The sequence below is a fragment of the Anas platyrhynchos genome, chromosome 1 (genome assembly GCF_047663525.1).
Source record: "Anas platyrhynchos isolate ZD024472 breed Pekin duck chromosome 1, IASCAAS_PekinDuck_T2T, whole genome shotgun sequence".
Classification (NCBI taxonomy): Eukaryota; Metazoa; Chordata; class Aves; order Anseriformes; family Anatidae; genus Anas; species Anas platyrhynchos.
The window spans coordinates 70,567,468-70,594,682 of NC_092587.1; the positions used below are offsets into that span (position 1 = coordinate 70,567,468).

At 38.0% G+C, this 27,215-nt stretch overlaps 1 protein-coding gene across 2 annotated transcripts in view; it reads left to right on the plus strand.

Annotated features, from left to right (window-relative positions):
* The window catches only part of LRP6 (LDL receptor related protein 6), a 127,558-nt gene that overhangs the window by 78,190 nt on the left and 22,153 nt on the right, over positions 1-27,215 (plus strand). For both annotated transcript variants that reach the window (XM_027454486.3, XM_038172428.2), the window contains 8 exons: positions 11,266-11,482; positions 13,144-13,433; positions 15,223-15,449; positions 17,743-17,927; positions 19,795-20,121; positions 23,758-23,960; positions 25,756-25,967; positions 26,162-26,352. In XM_027454486.3, the coding sequence (XP_027310287.1) occupies positions 11,266-11,482; positions 13,144-13,433; positions 15,223-15,449; positions 17,743-17,927; positions 19,795-20,121; positions 23,758-23,960; positions 25,756-25,967; positions 26,162-26,352 (1,852 nt within the window). The remainder of the gene's footprint in view (positions 1-11,265; positions 11,483-13,143; positions 13,434-15,222; positions 15,450-17,742; positions 17,928-19,794; positions 20,122-23,757; positions 23,961-25,755; positions 25,968-26,161; positions 26,353-27,215) is intronic.

A 27,215-nucleotide genomic window follows, 5' to 3' on the forward strand; every position in this document is an offset into this window, starting at 1 on the left:
ATTTTCTTAAGCTGTTCTGTAGGTATACGTTTTTTATTCCCTGAGACAAGATAGCAGAATGGGTGTACCTTTGGGTTGACCCCATCCAGCCTCTCTGTGTTCCTGTGTTGAGGCCATTCTTCTATTTGTTGAAGCTTTGGAGTCTTTATTTTGTTAGTTTGTTGTATTACCCTGAGAAAAAACTCATATTCTTCCTTTGACATAATATTGCTGCTTGCTTACCACACTTCAGAAGGATAGAAATGGGCTGAAAATTGATGACCTCTGATAGTGATAGATAGGAGTGCAAGTTTATTACAGCTGCTGTAATTATAAAAGCATGGAAAGGCTTTGTAGGATGAAGAGATGTTCATCTGAGAGAATGGTTTGGTCCTACTTAAGTATGTTGTTTTTTCTCAAATATGCTAAGTAATGCAAATATAGTGGTAAGTCTCTTTATTCGTGAATCTTAGTGAATTTTCCCCATGATCTTGTGTGGTCTTTGTATTCTTTTATACTAGATTGACAGCGTTATGGTAGGCTACAGAAATCTCAGATTATAATGACATAATCTAAATCTGTAATATCTAAAATATTACTAACATTTCAAGTCTTCCTTTTTCCTCCCACTGCCTTTCTCTCCTATGGCAACCATGAATCCTGAGGAGATTTGTAACACTTTCCCTGCCCTTCCCATCCTCTTTTTATAGCAGTTTAGTAGAAGATGCTTTGACCTTCAATAAATGTTTTAAACTTACATTTGGGGAAAGTACAGTGGAGGAGGTGCAACAATGAGGATGTTTGTGACAGGATCAAAATATGAGACTTGGGACTGAACATGCAGATATCTGAGTATATGCCTGGTCCTTGCTTTGCTTGTATGTGTCTGTATGTATTTGGGATGAGGACTGGGGGGGAGAAGCACGAGAAACATGTTTGTATACCAAATCTATTGTGCTTAAGTACAGTTTCATACATGATTTTAAACAGTCTTTTTTTTTATTTTTTTCTCCAGTATGTAGGATTTTTCAGAACCATGATTTAATTGCAGCATTACTAAAATTAACATTTCTTGCAAGCTGTGTTTCTCATTTGTTTGTGCCACGTATGAGCTTTTATTATTTATTTTTTATGCACTGATTCATGCTATGCTGTTCTGGAGCCCCGAGACGATAATAAAGCATCAGCAGGGGTTAATGGAGACTGGTAGGGGGTACAGCAGGGAGCTTTTGTTCCCATTTTATCTGGCAGCCTGCAGCAGGCAGAAGCAGGCTGTGGCTCAACAGCTTCGTCATTTATCTCGGTCAGGTTTCACTGCTGATAAACTTCTATTGAAATGGATGGCTGCTATTGTGCTTACCAGTAGGGAAGATTTCTCATTGACTTGCTACAGGTTTAAAGCATTTTCCTGTCGTGCTATGAGGTTAAAAATGTATGATCTGCTCTGTTGAATTGGTCTTATGTTTTCCTGCTCAAGTGAATATTTGTCTTCTGAGCACGTACACTACCTGTTTTAAGGCATAGGTTGGATATAAAATGGTCAGCAAAACCTCATATTGATAAAGCAATTATGAATGGCTGTGTGTCTGTGTGGTTGTATGGATTAAGAGGAAATAATAATGATATAGCTGATTTCTCACAATTTTTCTGCCTATGCTTCATTTTTCTTTATTCATCTTCTTTCCTATTCTTCATTCTCAGAGCCAGAGATGGCATCCGCTTACACCTACTAGTGGTGAGTTTAAAGAAAGAATTCTCTGCCTCCTATACAGATGCAACCATTATAAAGTGGTTTCTGAATGCAGCTCTAACTTAAAGTGTTTCTGCATTCCCAAATTTATTAGCCATGCCTAGCATTACTATCTCTTAATCCTCGTGATTAATGTGGAAAGTCTTATATCCTGCTGTTTTTCAGCGTAAGTACACACAAGCTTTCAGAACCCAGCTTTGTCAGACAGACAACAGAAAGCGGATGCCACTAAGACTTTTTTGAGCACAAAAATCTTGAACAGTGAAGACCTTTTTGTCTTTGACCCAGGAGCTAATAGCTTGGCATCTAGAGAATGCTCTAATTCACATTCTAATCCTGAAATTGCAGGGCTACATTTTCCTCCGATGACAGCTCCTTCAATTTTACCACCACCCTAATAAGGAAATTTTGTTTTCTAAACATTCACCATTTATTTTCCGACTGATAAATTTTTTCATGTTCTATATCTTTGTATTGTGAAATGCTGATGTCCTGCAAGCCTGATTATTAATCCTACCCCATCCACCCCACATTGAAACAGAGGTTTGAATATTGAGAGGCAGAAACTATAGAATTCCAAGCTGTTGAACACGTTTGCTTTTGTGAACTTGCATTAAGCTGAAGCAAATACTTGAAGTTGCTTTGCTTCTTAATTCTGGCTACAATGCATTGCCCACCTGGTTTGGATGGTTGTGGCACATGAGAACTTCATTCAGCAAAGAACACCAAGTATGTGCTGTAGGGGGTATGGGAAGATCTCCCTCCAACATCCAAGTTTCAGAAGTTTAAAGCTTACTTTGTCAGGGAATTTCCACTATTTCTTAATACCTGCTAGGCCTGCATTAAGAAATTGTTACTCTAATACATCTTTCAAAAATCTACAATTTTATTTAAAATAACAACAACTACAAAAACTTTATATTTTGCATATTTTTCACTTGGGAGGTTTCTTCTGAACTTCTGAATTAACTTAGGGAAGAACCAAATTTCAGGATGCAGTTCAAGCTAGGAAAACTATAATACAAAGTAAACAAATAACAGCTACAGATCACGTACAGGTAGTCTCCTGACTGTTGAAGACTGGGATACAGTAATTTGAGTAGCCTCTTACCCTCGGACTGTAAATGTCCAACCAAGGCTTTCGGACACTGTAAGTTTGTTTAAAAAATAAAAAAAAAATGTGTATATATATATTTGGCTTTTGAGCATGGTACTACACAATTGTCACTTAGAATTGTCACTTTTTGCAGCTGTTCAAAGTGTTTTAATATGAAAGTTAAAAAAAATGCATTTAAAATATTCATGCCAGTTTAGATTCAGGAACATTAAAAAGTCAAGTTTTTATTGCCTTTGATAAACTGAGTATATTTGAATAAAACTGAAATTTGCAAAGTGATTATTGAGGCAGCCATTACAAAACACTTTGGTTGATGAGTTCTTGGAGAAGTCCCCATGGATCTGCTGTGAACAGCAGACTGTTCTTAAGGGAACAGATGAGAGGTTCCCAACACCTCACAGCAGACAGAGGACACAGCGGGAAGGATTTTGGGTAGACAGAGCCAGAACTCGTGTCCAAGGCTATACTGATCTGGGTACCAAGCATGGTATTTTTCTAACTAGTGAAATTACTGCCTTAAAAATAATGTGATGATATAGAAAACATGGTTGAGTCCTATTATAAAAGCACCTATTTTTTAAGAGCCTGGAGTGGCTACGTCAGATTCAGATGTCCACTCTTGAGTTATGTTTGATTCTAGAAGTCATGCTGGCTTCTACTACCTTCTTGCACATTATCATTAATAGTAAAAGTGTACCTTTCTCAGACTTGGTTGTTGCTTACATTTGAACAACTTGATTTTAACTTTTCAATGTGAAAACTGAGGTGCTTCTACAACCTTTGGTTACAGATGAGCAGTCCTCTTTTGCTAATGATAGCTCCGTAAACGTCATGGCTCCCAGTGGACTGGTGTGGAACTGATTGAACTACAACCTTTGGATTTCACTAATGTGTCATACATGCTTCCTAGGAGTTAAGAAATTGCATTTTAGTTGACACTATTTTCTCATCTAGAGAGTAATAAGCCTCTACCAGCAGTCAATGTTGGTTACCTAAGGGAAAACACAAAAATTCCTTGAACTAAAATAACTAGAGCCATTATCTGACCTCACTGAGAGCCCAACACACTTAAAAATAATATTTTAAGGCAAGCTGGGGAGTGATGTGAATAGATATTGAGCTAGCTTTTGCATTTCTGATTCAGCTGGGTAATGATTTATCAGTCTACCATTTTCCCTTACCCTGCAATATTCTGGCTTCTCTCCCCTCCAAGCTTAGTCACATTGCTGCACCAAAAAAAAACAACTGGGATGGTCCTTGTGATCCTTCTTAATAATCATTCAGCTTGCTTTACACAGTTTTGTTGCTGTTTATTTGGCACCAGGATCTTGTAGTCCTAATCTATTTTTTCCCTGATACTGTCCATAATGCAACTTTGCCAAGGTCTAATGTGAAAAAAAAAGGGACTATGGGAAAGTTAATACTTTCTGTTAGCCTGGTAAATACATATGTTGGAATTACAAGCTTTTGGACATGCAGAAACTAGGAATTTAAGTGATTTTGCTAAAAGAACTGTTGAATCAATTTAACAGCTTGCTGCCATCAAAAGTGGAAAGCATCCCAGGGTCTTTCCTAGTTTGTGCTGGCTTAGTCACTCATTGGACTGTTCTATGAACCAGTTGGACTTGCTAAAACAGCAGAAAACACCCTTTTCTTTTTCCTCTACAAAAACAATCAAACAAAAAAAAATCAAGTATAGTTACTCATAGAGGAGTTAGTTACTTATAGAGGAGTCTGGCAAGCACCAAGTTCAGCAGAGAGCTTGGTAAAAATAAGAAGTTCCTTAGGGGATGATACTGGAACTAAGTCCCTTGGGAATGCAGAGGAGAGAACAGGGGCTTTTGCCCATGTTCAACACCATTAGAAGATGTGCTGCCAAACTTAAAATTTTAAAATTGTCTCCCAAAACCACCATGGAGGTTCATGGTGGTTTCAGCTAGCTTACTTTGCTTCCTGTGAAGTATGAATATAGTGTTCTTGTGAAGTATGAATATAGTTACTCATCAGACTTAGCTTACAAATGGTAAGCTGCAAAATTGCAGTAATTAGCCTACTTTTGATCCTCTGTTTGTACCCATATTCTCTTATTCTCTTTTAGCCTATGCCCACATAACAGAACACCCTCAGACCGTTGCTGCTCCACCTTGTGTATTTATAAAAAAAAAATAATTTCCATAGCCAAGCATCTTCATTTACCTATGAAAATCTCTTCTCATCCTGTTCATTTCAGCTCATTTTTTGTCTTAGCCTGCTCTTCATAAATGCAGGATTTTTTTTGTATTGCATGAGATTTCCTACAAGGTGTCATAGTTGATTGTCACAGTGGTAATAAATGTAAACTCTTTTCTTTGTCCTCTTATCACTTCACCTGACTTGCGACATTTTTATTGAAAACTCAATTTTTTTTTTCTCTTTTCCTAAAATTAGATTCCACTATCGAGAAAATAATTCTGTTGTTGGTGTCAATTGATCAGGGAGCTAGGAAAGTTGTCCTATTATGAAAGAAATGGGCTTATACAGTGTCTGTAGTATGATAGAAAGGTCTATTTATGAAATTAAGCTCTTCTGTTTCTGCATATTTATCTTCACTACAGTCCTATTAGGAATATTATCCATGCTCAGGGAAAATAATATTTTGAATTCTTGGAAAAATAATTAGAGCTCAAAAAGAAATAGAGGGTGTTGGGAACTGTTAAATTAAAAATTGGTAATGGATATTATAGAACAATTTGCAGTAAGAAATTGTAGAGTTGGCCGGAGGCACTCTGTTTCTGAAGCAAATATAAAGGGTTCCAGGTATCCTTTCTGTTTATTTCTCAGGATTTTACTTCAGTGAAGAGACATCTTTCCATTTTGTATCTGCAATGCTTCTTGCCTCTTTGGAATAGAGGGAAAATGCTGTTGCCAGTAAGTTAATGGCGTTAACAGAATGATTTCCTTAAAATAAGTTTGAAGTTTTGACTGCTCAGCCAAATAGGGTATATAGTTGATCGTGTCTTTTTTTTTTTTTTTTAATGGGAAGACTAATAAAATTAGAAATTTAGACAAGATGTCTAATTGTTCCTCTTTTAGAGGTGCTGCTTTATAGCAGGTCTACGTTTTAATTGTGTGATATTACTGCAGCCACAACAGTAAAATCATTCTGGTCTGGTCTGATCATGTTGCTTAAAAAAGCAAGATGGAAATGCATAGTTCACTAAATCAGACTGAAAAAAATGTTAATGTGATGTTCAGAAGGCATTCTAGCTATCTTTCAAAGTTGTTTTTGAGAGATGCTGTCCCAGTTTTCTTTTTTCCTTAATCAAATAGATTTAATGAGTTAGTGTTGTTTTTCACTTCTCTGATATAGTAAGATTCACATACATTTAGGTGGAAGATGAATAGTCATATCCTTGATTAGCAGTGTCATGAACTGAGTCAATGAGTTGCATCAAAGAAACAGTACATGTAAGGATTTATCATTGCATAATAAAGGCTGAAATAACTAAGCTTAAACCTTGAATATTTCTTAACTATTTTAGGTATAATTCAGGCCTTGCTCAAGATCTTCTGTGTTATTTAGAAATATCATATATTTATATATGATAAATATCATATATTTATATATATGTATTGAATTTGGTATCTCATAGCTGTCTTAGAGTAACACTTCTTTGCAAACATCTTATGCAGAACAGTAGTGTTAATGATCAACTCACTAAAAACTGACTTTTTCACCTCATTGCTTTTCAATTATTTCTGTTTCTAGAATGCATTAACAAGAGCAATGCTGAAATTGTGGAGGTGGTAATGCTTTCTGATCTGTTTCTGCTCTTCCAAACTATTGCAAGAAACCCAACTTGCTGTTAAAGTGACTTGAGATTTTAATGTCTACTCAGGAAGAGTTGTCCATCTTCCCCCTTCCCCCTTTATCCCCCGATACAGTGGTACCAGTCATTGTTTGTAAATTGTTTTTTGATTATTGGCTTCTTCTGTTCAAAACATCTGGAGAGAGCGCATAGTATGCATGGTATTTAAATGCTTCCTGATTATTTATAAGTACACCTAAAATTAAACTGTACTCATGAATTAAGGTGAAAGACAACAGTTTGCACATTCTCACTCTGCTTATGGAACTGGGTTAATTATGCGTCAATCCTATCAGCTTTGTATAATTGTCTCCCAAATTTGTATTGGAAAGTGTGCTTTTCCTAGTGCCTGCATGCTGTCTTCTCCTTCTGGAGCTGTCGATACTGAAGCTGTGTAGCACCTTGTAGACTTGGGCTCTTAAGTATGGCCTAACAGGAGCAGACAGTTTCTGTTTTTAGCATCCCCTCAATACTGTGGATATGAGCTGGTGTGCCTCTGCCTAGCCTCCCCTACAACTGGCCTTGGTCTGCTAGCCCTGAGCACAGGCTGCTGGTCCTGTTTGGAGCCCTGTGCAGCTTTGCCAGGGCTCTCACATTAGCTCTAACCAGAGCTGAATATTATTTTCACAAATGAGGCAGGTGTAATGATTGAGATCTAGACTTAAACCAATCAAATAACATATGTAAATTACCAAACGTTCAAACTTATTAGAAAGGTAAATTCACTGCATTAGCCTATTTGTCACAGTTACTACTAGCATTCAAGAGTGAATTGAATCCAGGGTATCTGGCAGCAAGAAAGACCCTTAGAAAATATCACTTTGCAATCCAGTCTGTAGCTTTAATATAGAAACAATGCTTCAAAGATTTTTTATCGTTAGTGTAGACTGTTAAATATAGCATCTTAAAATATGAACACATTTTCATCACCAGTTCATCTAGTTGAATATGTTGCATTTTTGAGGCCATAGGTTTGTATTCATTATTGTTCTAGGATAAACAAAACTCTTATCCTACAAGAAGGCTGACATTTCTCTGAGGCTGTTTAATTTTTGTACTTTTTTTTTTTTTTTTTTTTTTTTTTTGTGGAACTGCTCACTCTTTCAGTAAAGGTAGTGTTTGTGGTTATGCCACATCTGTTTCCTGTTGTAGTCTGTATTCTCACTGTGGTTTGCAGTATTCAGAATGTGAAACCCACACCACATTGTGGTTACAGCAGCATAAACCACTGGAGGCACTGCCTCACAGTAGAAGGTGGGTTTCTCACAGGGGGATTTAGTGGTGCTATGCTTCACTGTGGTCAGCTGATCCATCTGGGCCAGAGAAAGGGAATGAATACTTAAAGCGGTATCAGCTGGGACTTGGTTGTCACCTGATTTTCAGTCCATAGGAAGATTGTGCTAAACTTCTTTGGAGTGCATTGATTACTGATTGTGTCTTTTTATTTGTGTCATTTATTATATATGTTTTATGTGTCATCCCTATATCCCTTGTCACTTTCCATCCGCCTTACACCAGACTGTTTGGTACTGTAGCCTATTGATGAAATTCTATTCAATTATATACAGCCAAAAAATACAGCCAAAGAGAGTGTAGACAGCATGGTGCCATGAAAAAAAATTCCAATGATGGCACCCAGCTGCTAGCGAACAGATGTTTATATTAAATAATATCACACAGATGTGTGATATCAGGTAAGATTGCAGTGACAGAAGGGCAGCAGGTATGTGTAAGTATTTTCACATAAGTGTCTGTTTGGTCTAGCTGGCATAAAGTTGGCTTTCAAAATAACCTGTATGTGGCAAAACACAGATTTAATATAAGCAGATAGTTAATATTCAAGTCCTCCCATCTCTTTTCCTGACTTTCAGAAGCTTATTTAAAGTTTACCAGAGAAAGTTCACCTTACACTGTATGCCTTCCAGCTAATTCTTTTAGCTGGTAGTTAAGCACTCCCTAAATACAGAAGTTTATTCTTTTTATAAGTACAAGGCAAAAAGTGTAGTAGCTTAAGATAGTGCTTCGTGGTAGTGATATTTTGCTGGTTATTACTGTGTTTTCAGTCAGCTTTGCAACATCCATCAGTTCCACATAGGTGGTTGGTTTGCTTAGCAAGCACTAATTGCCATATATTAATTAGTTGCAAGCGAATGGCTTGTCTCAGTAGTTTAAAGGGGAGGGGGAAACAAGTCATCCTAGAAATTTAAGAGGTGTGTCGTGGTTGGAAGGGGGGTGGTAGGCAAAGGGGATCAACAGTTTTCTTGGTGGTAGTGATGGTTTCTTAAAGAGATAGTGGGGTAACGCACTATAACTCATGGGTTACCTTATGGATGTTAAATGTGGGTCCCTCGTTCTAAAGTTAACCATTACTCTGTTGTTTAGCAACCTCATTTATCAAAACAGAACACAGGAGGCATGCTGCTAGGAAATGAGAGAGAGCCAGCAGATGCTGAAAATTTCTGAAGTAGAATAAATGGAAGAGCAGAGCTTGTTTTCAAAAGGAAGTCCAGAAATTAGGCAATTATGCTGGGCTCTGAGCCCAGCTAAACAATCTGTGATAGGAAAAGCTGTGTTTGGAATTGGTTATCAGTGTAAAGGACAAGTTGCAGCTTTAGGATGGTAAACGCACCCTAGTACAAAGTGAAGCTGCCAAGTACTGTGCTTGACTCTCAAAAGGATCTTAGTGAGAACACAGGGAAAAAAAAGTTTCACCAAGTAATGGTCGTCTTATTTTTTGTGAAGCATGCACATTAGTGCATGTGTAGAAGCTTGCTGTATATACTACTAGACCGAAGATTTTTTGGTAAGCCAATTCCACAGAGTAATTATAAGCTTTTTAAAACAGTCAACATGGAGCTTATTCCTACAAACCAACAAGCATGCAAAGCATCAAAGCCTCTTTCATATTTCTGTAGGAATTGTGCTTGTAAAGGTTTGATTCCTATTCTAACATACTGAGAGTAAATGTAATAGCATTTACAAGTTTGACAAAACACAGATTTAAGGCAGAATTTAATTACTCTGAAGATTCATAGAATCATAGACATTTTCTTCCACTTTTCAAGTAAACTTTAAAATAGTTTATTTTATTAATCTGCACATTATGCCATGTGCATAGAAAGGTTTGGGTTCCATTTCTGTTTCTCTATTCCTTTCCTCACTCCCCATCTGCTCTCTGATAAGCAAAGATAAGGGGCACTCTCCAAGCTAGCCTTTTCATTTCTCATATGCTAGGAAATTCTTCTGGCAGCAAAACATCATCCATCTAGCCAAGTTATTAATCCAATTGATCCTGAAGGTTGTTAATGTTCAAATTTTTGTATTTGAGCCATGGGAAGAATGAGTAATCACACAGACTTGTCTATGACTATCCAATTTCACTAAGGTAAGGGTAAGAGAGAGGTCTGAAAACAGCAGTATAGTAAGTCACCCCTTTTCAGTCCTTAAGTTGGAACATCCTTGGGATGTGGGAAGGGTGTATTAATGTTTCAGGGATTAGTGTGCTACTTTGACTATTTGGTTTGAATTTTGTGAATCACATTGCTTTGGGAAGTTCTTACAATAAGGAGGTTTTTTTTTTTTCCTTTTTTTTTTTTTTTTTGGAAGGGTAGTATGCATGGATGCTAAAATGTTTCCTATAAAATTAAAACAAGTAGAAATACTTCAGAAGGAACTTCTCTATATATCCTGCTTCGTAATCCTATAAAACTGCAGTGCCGGATCATTTTTAAGCTTCTCAAAATATAACTCTTCACTTCAATATGGCACTTTTTATAATAATACTTGGCATTCATAAGGTACTTGATCACTTAAACATGCATACCTATGTTTAATTAATCCTTTCGGTGCCTTTTTGAGGAAGTTAGGTATTACTTCTTTCTAGCAATACAGGAAAATGACACAGTGAATTCAAGTGTTTTGATCAAAGGCGTGCAATTATTTACAGAGTGTTAGTGTTCCTTCTAGTACAAAAAACACTGAACTTGATTGTGAAGAATGTAGAACTGGTTCTTTGTTTAGATTTGGGAGTATGATTCTATAGATCTTCCTATTTGGGTCCCAGAATTTGTGGGGCCTCCTCTTATTGCTATCTGTAACCTGGACTAAGCTCATGTGGGGAGGGACTGTAGACTACAACATGCTGAGCTAGGACTCCCTAACATTGTAAGCTTGTCTTCGTTTGTGTAAAACACAGCATCTCCCATTTAAAACTGAGCCAAGAGAGGTAAGTCAGAAATAAAAGGCAATGTGTAACAGGCACACATAATAGAGTTCGTAAAGCAAATATAAGGAGTGTTGTGTTATTATTATGATCTGCATTATGATCTGCTTATGAGAATAGCCTTAATATGTAAGGCTATGCATAAGGGATCCTCCATGGCTTTTAAAATAACTACCTGTTAAAATAGTCTTGTTTCATTAGATTGCTGTGTAACATTGATAGCACTTCAGTGGGTTGGAGATTATTTTTGAATTTGTGGTCTAAATGTGGAGCAGGTAAATAATCACTGATAAAAGCAACAGAATTATTCTGTATATATGGAAATGTTTGTGTTCATGTGTATCCATAGGTCATGAATGCTGATGGAACTGGGAGAAGAGTTCTGGTGGAGGACAAGCTGCCTCATATCTTTGGATTCACGTTGCTGGGAGACTATGTTTATTGGACAGACTGGCAAAGACGCAGTATTGAACGTGTACAAAAACGAACAGCAGAAAGAGAGATCATCATAGATCAACTGCCTGATCTAATGGGCCTCAAAGCTACAAATGTCCGCCAGATAATTGGTGAGTGAGAATGCAAATAAGGCTGGTAAAATAAAATAAGAGATTTCAGCAGTGCTCTTCTAGAGGTATCACTTTATACCAGGTCAGATTTTTAGAAATGGGCAGAATCCGGTTTTTCACCTAATAATTGCAGTTCAATGGCATGGGGTAGGTATTTTGTGAGGTCCTTCAGTTCTCTAACTTGGCAGAATAACAAGATGGAAAACAAACAAGCACCCCCAAAATAGGTCATTTTCTACTGCTTAGGTAACTGGAGTATCTCATAGGTTCAAGACAACCCTGGATCCAATAAGAAGAGAAGAAGAATCAAGGAAAATGAGGACTTCTCTTTTTAACAGCCAGCTATTAGATTAGCCTACCTGGTTATGAAACTGCAGCTGTAGCAGATTTTCATCCTGCGATCTGAATATTGGCTTGCAAAAGCTAAGAATGAGCATGTTAGTTTGTTCAGTGCTTTTCATATGAATACTGCAAAATCATCTTTAACAATAACTAGAAGTACTTCTGTCCTGTGGTGTCTGTGGAATAAATATGCAGGATCTAGCTTTAAGTTGGCTTCCAAAATACTGGTAGCAGCAGAGCTGTGGCATCACCAAGCTCATCACATTCCCTGAATATTCTGCTTTGTGTTTCTGCTTGCAGTTTCTTGCTGCCGTGTCTGGATTGTACCCCAGGGAATTAGTTAAATGTAGTTGACATATATCTTTGCATTGCTACTACCACATTAATGTGCCCAAAGGCACATGTGTTTTAAAAACAGCCCTCTTTCCAGCTGTATGGCTAATTGAGCTTGGTAGTGGTGGGTGGATTTCCAGCATGTGCAAGTACACATCTTAGTATTGCGAAGAGCTGTTTTACCAGCATCCTGGAGAAAAGAGGCCATTAAATGGATGTGAAAATTATATAATGGCTTTGATTAGAAGGGACCTTAAAGACTACCTAGTTCTAGCCCCTCTTCCATGGGCTAGGACACCATGGGAACAAGCTGCCCAGGGCCTCATTCAACCTTGCCTTGAACATCTCCAGGGATGGCGCACCCACAGTTTCTCTGGGCAAACTGTTCTCATGCCTCACAACCTTCTGAGTGAGGAATTTCTTCCTTATATCTAAATCTACCGTCTTCCACTTTAAAACCATTACCCATTGGCCTACCACTACGTGCCCTTGTATAAAAAAAAAAAAAAAAAAAAAGTCCCTTTCCAGCTTTCTTGTAGACCCACTTTAGGTACCATAAGGGGACCTACAAGAAAATAATCTCAAAATTTTCCATCTCTAGGAACACAATTGCAGTACGTAACTGGACCAGTGTACTGTGAAAGGTGACAGAAATTTTGTTTGCTTTCTTATATACTTCCCTACTTCCCCTCCCTTCAGCACTTGTGTTGTTAATCAGGATCACCTACAGTTGTTGGAGTCCAGATCCCATCCACTATTGCTGGGTTTGTTTTATGGGATCAGGGAAAGAAGTGCAGGCTTTCCAGCCATGTCGAGCAACATCCCTCCAAAGAACTAGAGGAAACAAGAATGAATTAATTCAGAGAACAAAAGGTGAAAAATTGTATGTATTTCTTAAAGGCCTCATATTTGTTGATAGATGTGAGAAACGACTTCATCTTCCAAATGAAGTCAGTTTGTAATGATTGCTTTTGTTGCATGCTTAGGTACAAACCCATGTGCAGAGGATAACGGCGGTTGCAGCCATCTCTGTCTGTACAGACCACAAGGCCTTCGCTGCGCTTGCCCGATAGGCTTGGAGCTCATCAATGATATGAAGACCTGCATTGTCCCAGAGGCTTTCCTGCTGTTTTCTCGGAGAGCAGATATCAGACGGATCTCTTTAGAAACGAACAACAACAATGTCGCTATTCCACTCACCGGAGTTAAGGAAGCTTCTGCTCTAGATTTTGATGTGACAGATAATCGAATTTACTGGACTGACATTTCATTGAAGGTAGAGATGGAAGATATTTCCAGTTATTCTGTGTTGGCTATAAAGTTGCCGTAAGATTCTTGTGATAGTTAAGAGTGGATTGACAAATACGATTTACAAGATTCAAGAGAGAGGTAGAACTGGTTCTACGTACAAAAGGCATATATGTTCACTATACTAGCAGTATTCTCTCATGCAAATAATTTAAATCTAATGTGTACATTTTCATATAAAGAAGAAGCTTGAAAAAATAAAGCTTTTTGTCAGAAAGCAGAGTGGAATGCCAAGGGTCAGGTGGCTTTGTGGATGACAGATGTTTTGTCAAACACTTTGAGTGGGCAAAAGCCATGTTTTGGGCCAAGAAATGAAAATAGGTCTTACCTGTTCATTAACTCACGTAACTATTGCATGTGAGACATATTAGAAGTCACAGGCTTTGTAAACCAGGTCTAGGCTCTAGACTAACCAGAGAAAAAAAAAGGGTTGAAAGTAGATGTTTAAATGTGGTGGCTGATGGAGTGACAGAAATCTGTCTGCTATCTCTCTTCTCAGTGAGTCTAGTTATTCACTTTGGTTTTTGTGGAGTGTAGATGTAGTCAGAATTGTGAACACCAAAAATTAGTTGTTAATAAGATAGCATTTTGTGCAATTGGTTTAAAAAATTCTCCCGTGCAATGTACTCTAGGTTATCCTGCTCAGCAGGGGGGTTGGACTAGATGATCTTCAGAGGTCCCTTCCAACCTCGGCCATTCTGGGATTGTGAGACCCATGCAAACAATAACTGTTGGACCTTTACAACTGAAGAATCATACAAGTTAAAAACAAAATGTTTAAGTTAGTTTGTGAGAGGTGACATGACTGAACTATTTAGGTATGGTATTCATTCGAACTGTGTTTGAAATAAAAATAAAACAAGGATCCCCTCATCAATTTTTATGAGTGATAAAAATGAAGACTAAAAAATTTCCCTGACGTGCTGTCACAAACTGGCATAATTAGCAAATAGCATCCGAACTGGGAAGTAAACCAAAAATCAAACTTTGAGTTAACTTCTCATGTGTTAGGAATGTGACAGGTGTGTACAGAGGGCAATATTAAGGACAAAGAAAGGGATCCCATGTTTGCAAAATAGAATTTTGTATTAACATTAGTCCTTTACTTTCAGACTTATAATTGGTCATAGTAAATCACAGAATGCCTAAACTCTGAGACATTACTAAAACATAATTCTGGCTGTATTTGCTGTCACAGGCTGATCCATGACGGTTAAAGGTATAGGAAGTTTTTTGAATAAAAGTCCAAGAAGTCGTCCTTACTGAAACTAAATTAAGCCATCGGTACTGAAGCACTTGAAGTACTGAGCTAATCAGCTATTAGTTTGCTTTCTTCTATTTGTTTTTTTATCCCAAAATTTCTCATTAGGCTGCTTTAAATATTGTTCTGTGCTATAGCATCAATGCTTTTGTATAGTCCTGGGAGAGCCAAAATATTTCCCCCTCAAAGTTGGCACCAAATTATTAAGGTCACTTTGGCATGTAGACTGCTTAATTGAACCAGACTAGTTATCCCATTTATTTCCCCAGGGAAATGCTATTGTAATTGACACAGAATACTTTCATAGAATACAGTAAATCATTACTTCTGAATAGCAGTATTGTTTGCCTTGCAAATAAGTAGCATATTGTATGCTTCTCTTTCCTACAAGATGCCTAAAATCTGAAAGTGTTTAAAATGCAACAAAGAAAACAACCAGCCCAATGACAGACTGGTAAAATTTCTAATTTGCCTGTGTATCTTTGCATCCCCACAGACCATCAGCAGAGCATTTATGAATGGCAGCGCACTGGAACATGTTGTAGAGTTTGGCTTGGATTACCCTGAAGGCATGGCTGTAGATTGGCTGGGGAAGAACTTGTATTGGGCTGATACTGGAACAAATCGCATAGAAGTGTCAAAGCTGGATGGACAGCATCGACAAGTGTTGGTGTGGAAAGATCTCGACAGTCCACGGGCACTGGCGTTGGACCCTGCTGAGGGGTAACTTGCTGATTTAATTTTATGTTTATGAACATTGAAAACAATATCCTAATGCTTCCTCTAGGGCAAGTTAGTTAGTTATTGCATATAAATCCTGAGAGAACTGAGCTGGGGAATATAACCCGGTAATTTAGAATATGAGGACTGAAGGAATATGCTCTTAATGTCCTGAATAATCATTGAGAATATTGCACAAAAAATCTGAGAAGCTCATTAAAAAGAGATTTATATATAGTTCTTTATTTAATCACAGAATCAAAGTAGTCTTAGGTTTATGGAACTCATTAACTAGAAAAGGGGCATAGCATTGAAAAGAAAATACTTGCCCTTTTAAAAATGAGTGGTGTAGGTTTTTGTGTGGGTTGTGGTATTTTTGTTTGTTTGTTTGTTTTAACAAATTACAAGCCAATAAAGGTATTAAATGATTTAACTTGAGAATGGGACGAGTGAAGCTTACTGTCTGAGAATAAGGGAAAAGTTATTTATTTATTTATTTTTCAGATAAGGGAGCCTATATTTTTGTTGGTATGGACAAGGAAAGCAAAGGCAGAGAAATAGTGGAAATAATTTGGAAATAATTATACATACCTATCACCAAAAAGAAAGATTTCCTGAGGAAAATGGGGGGGGAGGGTGTGAGGGGAGAGAAGGGGGGTAGGCAAAGCAGCAAGGTAAAACAATTTAACTACTGAAATAGCTCTTCTACCGTGAAATGCTTATTAGACATTAACTAATCACTGCAAAACCTTTTTGAGGTTATATCAGTATTATATTATCCTTATTTTACAAATGAAGGAACATAAAGCATTGTTTTACAAATATGAGGATTTCATTTTCAAGTGCTATGAAATTATCTCAGTTTCCAGTGACACTGCAAGAGTTACAGAAATGCTGAAAAAACCTCAGCACCTTGCAGACATGTTCCTCTTGCTTCATTTCAACAAGGTGATGGCAACTGTTATCTTCATGCTTTGTTGAACCAAGTTCCACAGTCTGCCCAGTGGAGGACACAGATGAGGTTCAGGCCTGATGTGTCAGGGATTGCCTGGAATTGTACATCAAAGAGCATCTGAGACAGATTGCTAGATCCAGCTATTCACTTGGAGCAAAAGGTTGCTACAGATGATTTGAGTTTTATGCTGGGAACAGTTTTTTTCAAAGATTGGTGTAATTAAATGTTTTGTCTCTTCGCTGCAGTCAGAACAAAATTAGTTTAGATTTGGGCCAAACTACCTGTGTCTTCACTTGTTCTATAGCTGAGCCATGTTATTGTAGCTTATAAGGATATTTTCATGGCACTGCTACCACTGGGATGATTCTAACACACAGGTTCATGCTGTACACAACTTGCAGAATTTTTATGTATTAGAAATGAAAATTACTAAGTATTCCTGGTGTCTAAAGAAAAGCTTACACTTGATCAACAGTTTCTGAAGTAACCTTTCACACTGTGTGATTGGTTGAAATTATAGGAATAGGTATTTGCTACTAAGTTATTCAAGAAGTTAACAATGGCTAGCTATGTCTCATTTTAAAAATGGTATTGGCTTTAAATTTTGGAAGAAGCATCTAATTGCTTGACACCAAATGTCAATTATACAGTCCTCTCTACTGTACAGCGCCTAAAGAAAAGGTACGCACACACAAGTTCTTGCTTCTGCCAAATGGGTCATAAATTGTCATGTGAATATGCAAGAGTTTGTACTTCTACTTCAGTGGAAATGCTCTACAGTGTTGTGTTGCTCTGCCCTCAGCTGAAATACAATGCGCTCTTACATAGCTGATTGACATAGTTGCATGGAGATGAGCAATGGCACGTATTAACAGAAATATTATGCATTTCTAACTTTTTTTTATTCCTTCATTTGATGGACAATGGACTAAAACCAGAAACCAAGTACCATGGAAAGTACCTTGCTTAAATAGTCACTTAAATAAGTGAATGTGCCCAACAGCCAGCCTTTTGCCTCCTAACTGATGCGCATGTATTAGTTAAGATTGAAGTTTTTTCATACAAAACTTGCTATTGAAAATCCATGTCCAAGTGGAAAAAATAGTGTTGGAAGAATTTTGAGGAACCTGACTCATTTCATTACTTGTATTTTGAAAAAAAAAAAAAAATATATATATATATATATATATATATATTTAATGTAATGGAACCTAATAAATGCTCACATTTCTAACTCCTGTTTTCTCATACTCTTTCTAAGGATTTTTGTTTGTGGTCTGATTTTTTTTCCCCTTGAATTTTCTTTTGGATAAATGTGAAATTTTTTTGACTTTTATTCAGGTTTATGTACTGGACTGAATGGGGTGGTAAGCCGAAGATTGATAGAGCTGCTATGGATGGCAGTGAGCGGACTACTCTTGTACCGAATGTGGGACGTGCTAACGGCCTAACTATTGATTACGCTAAAAGACGACTGTACTGGACCGACCTTGATACCAACCTGATAGAATCCTCCAACATGCTGGGTGAGCTCCAGAGCCCTGGGCAGCCTCACAGGGATACTGCTGCTCTTTCACACTACCCTGTGGCAAATTATTGCTTGAATAATGCAGAGATACATGTTTTAAAGCAAAAAACAGATTTTTCCCAAATTTACGCATCTCTACTATTTGCTTCTATAATTTATGTTAATGCAACAAATTATTTAGTGAGGGCTTGGTTTTCTTGTAAGTAATACAGTTGCTCACAAAGTTAAAATTATTCAAGCTGTATATGTTTTCAGTTAAATGTAGGACAAAGCTGTCAACTTTCAGTGTTTTGGAGACTCCTGTTTTTCTGCTCCAAAGTGTGTTGGCAAATACATAACAAACACTTCATCTGTAGAAAGGTAGAGAGAAAGCCAAGATAACAACAGCATATGGGACCGTTTTCACAATGTAATTTAATACAATTCGTTTTTTAATCTTTGTTGATATCCTCAGGGTTCAGGCATTTTTCCTAGTATTCTGCATGCGAAGGAGCTTTCTTGGCTAGTACAGGGGTGCTCTCTGTCACACAAGGGTCTGTATAATTTTTATAAGCTGCTTCTTAAAGCTTAATAGAGGTGGAATATATTATTCTTTCATTCTCCCAAGGGTAGTGTGCTGTGTACCCACACCCTATCAGGTTTGCCCAGTATCATGTTTATGACATCTCTGCAACCACAGGAGTGGACTGCCTTGTTGTGTGCCAGATTATTCAGATTAGCTTTCTTACTAGCTGATATTTAAGGCTAAAGGAATTTGTCTACTTTAAACAGTACATTAGCAATAGTGGAACAAAGCTAGAAAAAGATCAAAACAGGAAAATGCATTACTAGGAATTATATGTAATATAAAAGCTTTTCTTCAGCCTTATGTATTTTTGGTGTGCTGTTGAAGCTGGCTTAGTGGTCTCCTGTGTACTGTGGAACTGGACACAGAATTAGAATTTCATCTTTCCTGCACCTGTGGCTAATGATAGCAAAGTGCAGGGCTGTGTATTCTCTTCCCTGTGCAAAGAGGGAGTGACTTCTTGCTTCATAATCTCCCATTCATTTTCTGTGACTAGACAGCATTTAATTACCCCATGGTAATTAAATTGTTGAAATCAATGTGGTTGAAATCTCCTCCCACCTCCCCTCCTGCTCCATATTCTTCTTTGTAAGGTCTCTTAACCTTCCCCCAGCGTACACTATTAACTGTTTCCTACCTTGAGCTTCAGACTGTTCCATCCTGTTATGGCATTTCAGAGACTGATTAGTTTAACCTTGTACATTTAATTTTTCTCATAATACAATGTAGAACCTTACATTAAATATACATTGTAATTAATTAAATTTATTTTAAAATAATTAATTAATATTTATATTAATATTATTTATATATAATTAATTAATTGAACATTTATATAAATATTAATTGTACATTTACATTGTAGAATCTTGCCTGTTATTAAGCTCATAACAATTCTGTCCCTGTAAGCAATGGGCAGAGACCCGAGTGTGGTTCCAGAGATGCTGAATTGGGAATGCGGGATCTTTACACTATCTCCTTCAGTGTGCTCCTGTTTCTTGCGGGGAGGAGGGAAAGGTCAAAAAAGAACCCCGTTATGTTTTGAAACTGTAGCTTTTTTCTTTCTTTAATAGAATATGTCCTGTTCTGTGAACCACAAGCAGGATTAGCACTGTTCTGTGGTATGCTCTGGGACTTCAAGATGACCTTCTGAATATTGAGCATTGCTTTATAAATGACTTCTGTAACTTTTAAAGTAATCACGTTTTAGCCTTTCTGTGAAGGAGACGTGTCTAAAGCATTAACCAGATAATTTTGCTTTTTTTGTCTTTTTTTTTTTTTTTTTTTTTTCTGGAAACAGGCCTTGACCGTGAGATTATAGCTGATGACCTGCCTCACCCATTTGGCCTGACTCAGTATCAGGATTACATTTACTGGACAGACTGGAGCCGGCGTAGCATTGAACGAGCCAACAAGACCAGTGGCCAGAACAGAACTATCATCCAAGGGCATTTGGATTATGTTATGGACATCTTGGTCTTCCATTCCTCCAGGCAGGCAGGCTGGAATGAGTGTGCCTCTAGTAATGGTCACTGCTCTCATCTCTGCTTAGCAGTCCCTGTTGGTGGTTTTGTCTGTGGGTGCCCAGCTCACTACTCCTTGAACGCTGACAACAGGACTTGTAGCGGTAAGCCGTAATGAAGGAAAATGAAATACAGTCACAGATGTGTTTACTGACACATACAAGCATAGTACTCACAGGAAAAAAAAAGAGCTTTATTTTTACATGAGATGATCAGGCTTGCTTTTCTGATAGGCCAAGTTAAATCTGGTTTCTATTTTTAATACTGAGCGTGTATTTGAAAAATATTTGGTACCCTACCCACCTTTTCTTAGTACAAAGCAGGGTATTTGACTGGATAGAGATTGCAATAAAGACATGTATTTTACAGTATAATTGTATAGTACTAAAATCCTACTGATTTGAGAAGATAGGTATTAAAAGGAAAAAAATCTTGCAACAGACCAATATCTCAGGAAAATAGACAAAAACAGCTCTAATGAATCTTGTCAGTGACTCAACGAGCTAAATTTGTGTAAGTAAGAAAGCTGGAAATGCTTTTGTTTTCATTATCTGACTGACAGCATTCCTCAAGTGCTTAGTTGCTTATTAATTTTTCTTTATTTCTAATCTTGCCTGATGTAAAAGATATGTGGTCGTTTGTGTAGACTCTGGACTTTGCATAGCCTTTAGGTGGGTCAAGATTGAATTCTGTAGTAGTTCTGTTTGCTGTCTGAGGAGATGCTGTGGTGGGTCACTTGTACCCCTAAAGGTGTTTCTTGCTCAGTGAGGCTCAGCTCAGCTGCACTGCCTCCACAGCACTGCACATTTCTGATCTTCGTGCAGCCAAGCCCCATTTTTCTTTATTGTTGTGCAGAACATGAACCACAAGGCCCCTCAGGCTGTGTGTAATTAGTTTCTAACCAAATAATTTATCCATCTCTCAATAACTGGCTGCCAGTGAAGCACTCATAATTTTGGCAGGCATACTGGATGGCTGATTTCCACTGGTGTCATTCAGATTAGTCAGTGGGTTAAGAGATTCATGGTACAGAGAGACAGATTGTATCTTGTCTGCATTATGCCCAAGTAGAGAGATCCAACTGTTGTTTTAAAGCCAAAAGCAGGGTAGCCTGCTCCATGAATGCCATCTCATGGAATTTTTTGAAAATCATGCTTTTTGGAAAAGTCTGCTGTATCCCCCCATTGTGTGTTCTGTGCTCTTTCTTTCTGTTTTTGTTACAAAGGATGCTTGCCTGGCAGCTGGATTTTTGTACTTGAATGTTCTCACACCTTTCTGCAGGTTAGAAGCACAGCTGGCACCACTCTAGTGGTTACCGTGATGTTGTAGGTGGAGGAATTTGACTTCCACTGGAGAACAAGTAGCAAATTGATAAAAGGTCGTGTTTTCCTGTGAAAATGCTCTCTTTACAAAGGAGAAGAAAAATAGGAAAGGAAGAAGAAAATTATAGGAAACGGTTGTGAGCAAACAGAACTGTCTCCCTGCAGCATGTTTTGGTCTTTCATGAGGTATTAGGGGTTTTCCTTCTGCTATGTTCAAACCCGGTAACTTTCTGGCTTTTTATTTGTAAGTAATTGGAGACTACGGCTTCTCTACTTATAATTTAATTTTTCTCTTGGCCATTATAATTGGAGCATGAATAGTTTTTAGCTTTCTCTTGCCTTTTTTACTTGCTTATATGTTCCTGAATATTATTATTAGCCCAAGCCCTGTCTAGAGGCCAGATCCTCCCTTCTGGATCACACTGCTCATGTGTGCATAGATTGGTTTGATTACGGGAAGGACATGCTGCCCTGACTAGATCTGTTATCTCATCAGACCTACCAAGTGCTGTGAAGTTTGAATGCATGTTACACAGGAGACATTCTCGTTATGCTCCATTTGCCTTCCAAAAATACAGTTAAAATATGTGACTATTGGGAGGTAGAATGATGAAGACTGTGCAGTGATTTCTCAAAACAGTACTTTTTCAGAGATGTGGGGACTAAAAGGGGGAAATTTTGCTGTTACTTTTTATTATAAGTCATCAAGTCAAAGTTGGAAGCCAGGAAAACAGCGAGAGGACCTCTTTGGGGAAAAGATGGAAAAGATTTTAGGTGTTTATGACAGTATATTTGCCTGCACTCTTTTGTCTTAAGCTTTTTTTTTTTTTTTTTTTTTAACCTTGGCATTAGTCTCTTAATTGCTTGATAAGAATACTTACGTCTTCCAAATCTATTATTTTGGTGTATATATCAGTATAAATTTTGGTTTGCTTTTTTTGGTTTTCTTTTACAGTTTAGAACTAAGTAGAAAAAGTCTTTCTCCAAAATTATTGGAGAAATGTTTGGAGGAGAAATACAGGTTTTCCAGGAAGCAAACATACTTTACTGTTAGGCCTGATTGTTATAGGAAGTTAGGATTGAGTGTTAGTTGCCAAGGAAACTTCCCCCCACGCACTTTTTTTTTTTCTTCACAGCAGCAGAGAAATGTTCAAAGTGTATGCCTAAAATAACAAAGAGAGGTGATGATGTTCTCTGGGAAGGCTTTTGCCTACCTCCCCTTTCCAAGGTACAGCCTTACCTGTTTTACAGACTGGATTGAACGAGTGCAGTGTCCTGCTGCTAATCTCTCCAGATTTGTGCCATAGTAAATTGATTATGCAGATTTCAGGGAAGTTGCAAGCTGTGTTTCTGACTGCTGGCTCTTGTGCTGCCTTGCACAGCAGTGGTTGCAGGTAGACCATTATTGAAAAGAATGCTGTGAAAAGGGGGAATGTTCTAACTACTTCCACTCACTTCTGACCCAGTTATATAATACAGAGATAATTACTTTTTTAAAGAAGTAATAAACGCATTTGCCTTGTGTGATTTCTGTAAGATGTAGCTGGTAAATTACAGTTTAACAGGGTGGGGAAGTCTTATTTTTTGACGTTTTATGGAATTTATAAGAAAAAATGTCTGTTATCCAGGAAGTTTTTCCTGAGCATCTGGAAAAACAAAGCAGAACATCAAATATTTTTCTTACTGCAGGTCAGCATTCCTAGACAAGCACCTAGAAATAAGCAAAACAGACAAATCTAAGAGTGAAAAGGTGTTTTTGTAAAACAAAAACACAACAACAACAGTCTACACACATCTAAGACATCATTTTCCTATGAAGTACTTGTTCCGTTCTGGTGCTGGCAGAAAGAGGGTTAGCAGGAATAGGACTGAGCCATTCTAATGGCACTTTCTGTTCCCTGTGACGTCTAAATAAGGAGTCAGTGTTGGTTTTTGCTCAGTTAATTCTGCACATAGAAGTGTACCTAGCAAAAAGTTCAACTTCAAAGTAGTGGAATTGTGTTTTCCTGGGACCCTTTTAGAAAATCGTCAGTTCCTTGAGAGTCATAGCTGACTACTGAAGTAATTTTGACAGAAGTCTTCACTTTCACTAGTCCTGCAACTTACAAAGTTATCTTCGCTAGTCATATCCAGACTCAGACTTTTACAGCAGAAAGAGGTCATGTGAAAGGCTTTCCAAACTGATTAGAAGTTGTTGTTTGTTTTTGTTTTTGTGCCCATTGTTTGGAATTTTTGTTGTTATTGTTGTTGCTCTGCTTGTGTTTTTGTTTTGTTTTGTTTTTGTTTTTTCCAGAGGAAGATAAAGGGAATGAAATACTAGGCACTGTCTGTGTTTTATATGCTGTTATTGAACATAAAAATACTCAATGTTATTGCTGCGTGTAACCCTTTCCCCCTCCTTTTTTTTAATCCATCAAGCTCCTACAACCTTTCTTTTGTTCAGTCAGAAGAATGCAATTAATCGCATGGTGATAGATGAACAGCAGAGCCCAGATATCATACTCCCTATACATAGTCTCAGAAATGTTCGAGCCATCGATTACGACCCCCTGGATAAACAGCTGTATTGGATTGATTCTCGGCAGAACATCATTCGGAAGGCACAGGAAGATGGCAGCCAGGTATCCTGTGGGCACTGAAGTTACTAAAAGATGCTCTGTACCCAAGTGTATCGTTGTATGTGAATGATTTATATATAGATTTCCTATAGATTACTAGCTGGCACTTGGCACAACAAGTGGCATCTGGAGTTTCTGGAGTCTTTTTGCAGTAATCTGGGAGATGCAGTAGGAAATGAAACACAGAAAACTAAGGCCTGGGCAAAAGATACTTTGGTCCTCAGTGCAGTATTTGCTCAGCCCTGTCTTTTGTCTGGGGACTGTTACAAACTCCTGCATGAGAGACGCGAAACATGGAAGGAAAGATTCTTAGGAGAAAATGAGTGTGTCAGAAGAGTGACAGAAAAGATACAAATGAGCAGGGCATAGGAGTGTTGACTCTGAAACAGAGAGGCTGGGACTTTGTGAGTGCACAGCTTTGTCTAAGGTCTCCTGGGTTCTGGTGGGGATAGGAAGAGAGCTGAAGAGACCCTCCACTGGGTTGTGGAGGTTGAAACTAGTGACTTGTAAGAGGTGTAGCAGGCTTGGGAAATAGTTTAGTGAACGCGAAAAAAGTAGCACGAGACAGAAGGCCAAAGGTAATACAAGTGATTGAGATTAGCTGTGAGCATTTTCACATCTTAAAATACGTATTTTCCCCCTACATTTTTTGAATGGGGGAGGAGCAGGAGACTAAAATGGACAACACAGGTACTATGTGTGGTGTAGTTTCTGGTGGTGAGCGTGGTGTTAGTGGGATCCTGTTGAAATGCCCTTCAGACTTGACTCTTAATTTAGCAATCGTTTTAATTTTGGAATCTCTAAATAATTTAACACCCTAAACTCCAAAGTCAAAGGCACCAGATTTTATTGCCTGTTTCAGCTGAATAAACAAATGCAAGGCTTTAGGCACACCCTTTCATAGAGGTGTCAAGCCAAAGAAGAAAGTTAAGCAAATCTTCAATGGAAGTTTAATTTGAGGGTAGGGAGAATCCTTTTTCTTCCCAAAAGATTGTTAGCTTGTTTTTTGAGTGTTATCATTCCTCTTCAGACCTTTTTGACAAGGTCACAAAAAGTGTCATTTAGGCTCATCTCTCACTATGAGGAGAATATGCAGTGTCATTCTAAAAAAAAAATAATAATATAATAAAATAAAAAAGAAGGCATTAGAATTCCAGATGTCCAGGCCAGTAGAAGACAAGAACTTTGGGGCAGAGAGTTATTACCTGGAAATGTTTTGAAGTCTTTCTGTTACGTTAGCTAATGTCCTTTTTTCTGTCATCAGAGTTCCCTTTCCATTTATGATTCATCCTTACATTATTTCCCCCAAGTGTGATGGTGGAGAAGAGTGAGGCAAGAATTTCAAGCAGTACCTGGCCTCACTTTGCTGTTTGTTTTTTTTTTTTTTTTATCTGTTCAGCTGCAGCTTTGGAAATTAGAGGTGATGTATGTATTTCTGTTGTAGCATAACGCTCTGGGTTTGAGTCTATCCAAACTGAGCTTAGGGTTTTCAAGAAAGCAGGGGAGAAAGGGGACATTCAACCTGAATCTCCAACGTAGAGACGATTTGGACTTTTCAGTTAAACTTGCTATACCTTATGAGCTGCAACCAACGTGTTTGATTGCCATTCCAACAAACCCTAAGGACTAAGTGTCTATATCTAAGGTGTTGGTAGGAAAAGTGTTCCTGGGTGTCTCCTGCTTTATGATAATATTTTGATAGCCTCTTCCTTTCCTGGTACATCCATAGCAAATAAAATTGCTCACATTAGATCTGATTAAATGTTCCTCTGTGGGTTGTTTTTCTTTCCTTTTTTAGAGCCTCACTGTTGTGACAAGCCCAGTTCCCAACCAGAACTTAGACATGCAACCTTATGACCTGAGCATTGACATCTACAGCCGCTATATCTACTGGACCTGTGAAGCTACTAATGTGATCAATGTGACACGCCTGGACGGGAGATCTATGGGAGTGGTGCTCAAAGGAGATCAAGACCGGCCCAGAGCCATTGTGGTGAATCCAGAGAAAGGGTATGTAGCAGAAATAGTGATGTGGGGAAATTCAGGCTGAAGATCTTGAGGGTCAAACTGTTTTCTTGGTGCTGACTGGTTTCTGTTTGTCAGAATAAAAGCATCTTTGACATTTGTTAAGATGTCTTGGTCATATAGTGGAAATGTAAAAAAATCAAATAAACTTTCTTTTCCTCTGATCGTTCCTATTCCAGATACATGTATTTCACCAACCTACAGGAAAGGTCTCCTAAAATTGAGAGAGCAGCATTGGATGGAACTGAACGGGAGGTCCTTTTTTTCAGTGGTTTGAGCAAGCCCATAGCCTTAGCTATTGACAGCCAGCTAGGCAAGTTGTTCTGGGCTGATTCAGACCTGCGAAGAATTGAAAGCAGTGACCTTTCAGGTAGAGTAGCACTTTAATTCAGTGATTCATTTGTGTGGTGTGGGTGTGGGGGAATGCAGAGAAAGGTGTCGTCTTTTCCTTCCTACTACAAACAGTCTGTACTGTGATTCTAATCACTCCCTAAATTCCCAGCCAGGGAATGTGCATGATTCATGCAGTGTGCCTTTACAGTCTCATGCCTCTATCTGTGATTTGCATTATTAATTGCTACACATGCTATTTACTTCATTTTCTCACTGCAAGACCTTTGTGTGGTTTCCCAAAGTCAGAAGTCAGTTCACAAATAAATTGCAGCAGTTTTTAAAAGGGGAATGGAAAAGGCTTGTTTTTAAAGGCATTGGTTTTGGTGCAATAATCTGTCAATCAGCAAAGTTTCCCATCAATGGAAAAATCTTTCCTACAGAGTTAAAACAGGTGTGGAGGTAACTTATGTGACTGTTATTTTAGAGTCATAATATGAGAAGGATAGAGTAAGATTTAATATCTTCCTGTTCTCAAAAGGAAAAAAAAAAAATCCTTCTTCCAGTCTTGTAATTCTCTTTCTCTGCTCCTTAATGGTGGCTATGCTGCTTGTCTGGCCTCCTCTATGAGTTGATTCAGCTCTCCTAACTACAGAAGCAAAACAATAAACTAACAATATAGAAGAAAACTAGAGAACTGTTTTCTGTTGGTTTGAAAAGCTGAATTGGTTCAGCAGGAAGTCCAGCAAGCAACCAGAACTGGAGCAAGTGAAGAGGCAAAATCATGCAGTTGGATTAGGTGAGAGAGAGACTGTTGTCTCCTGTTTACTGTCTGTATGCTGTGAGTTGCTGGATCAGCCCGGCTGTCTCTTGTCTCTTGGGTAGTTATTCAGTGTGATATGA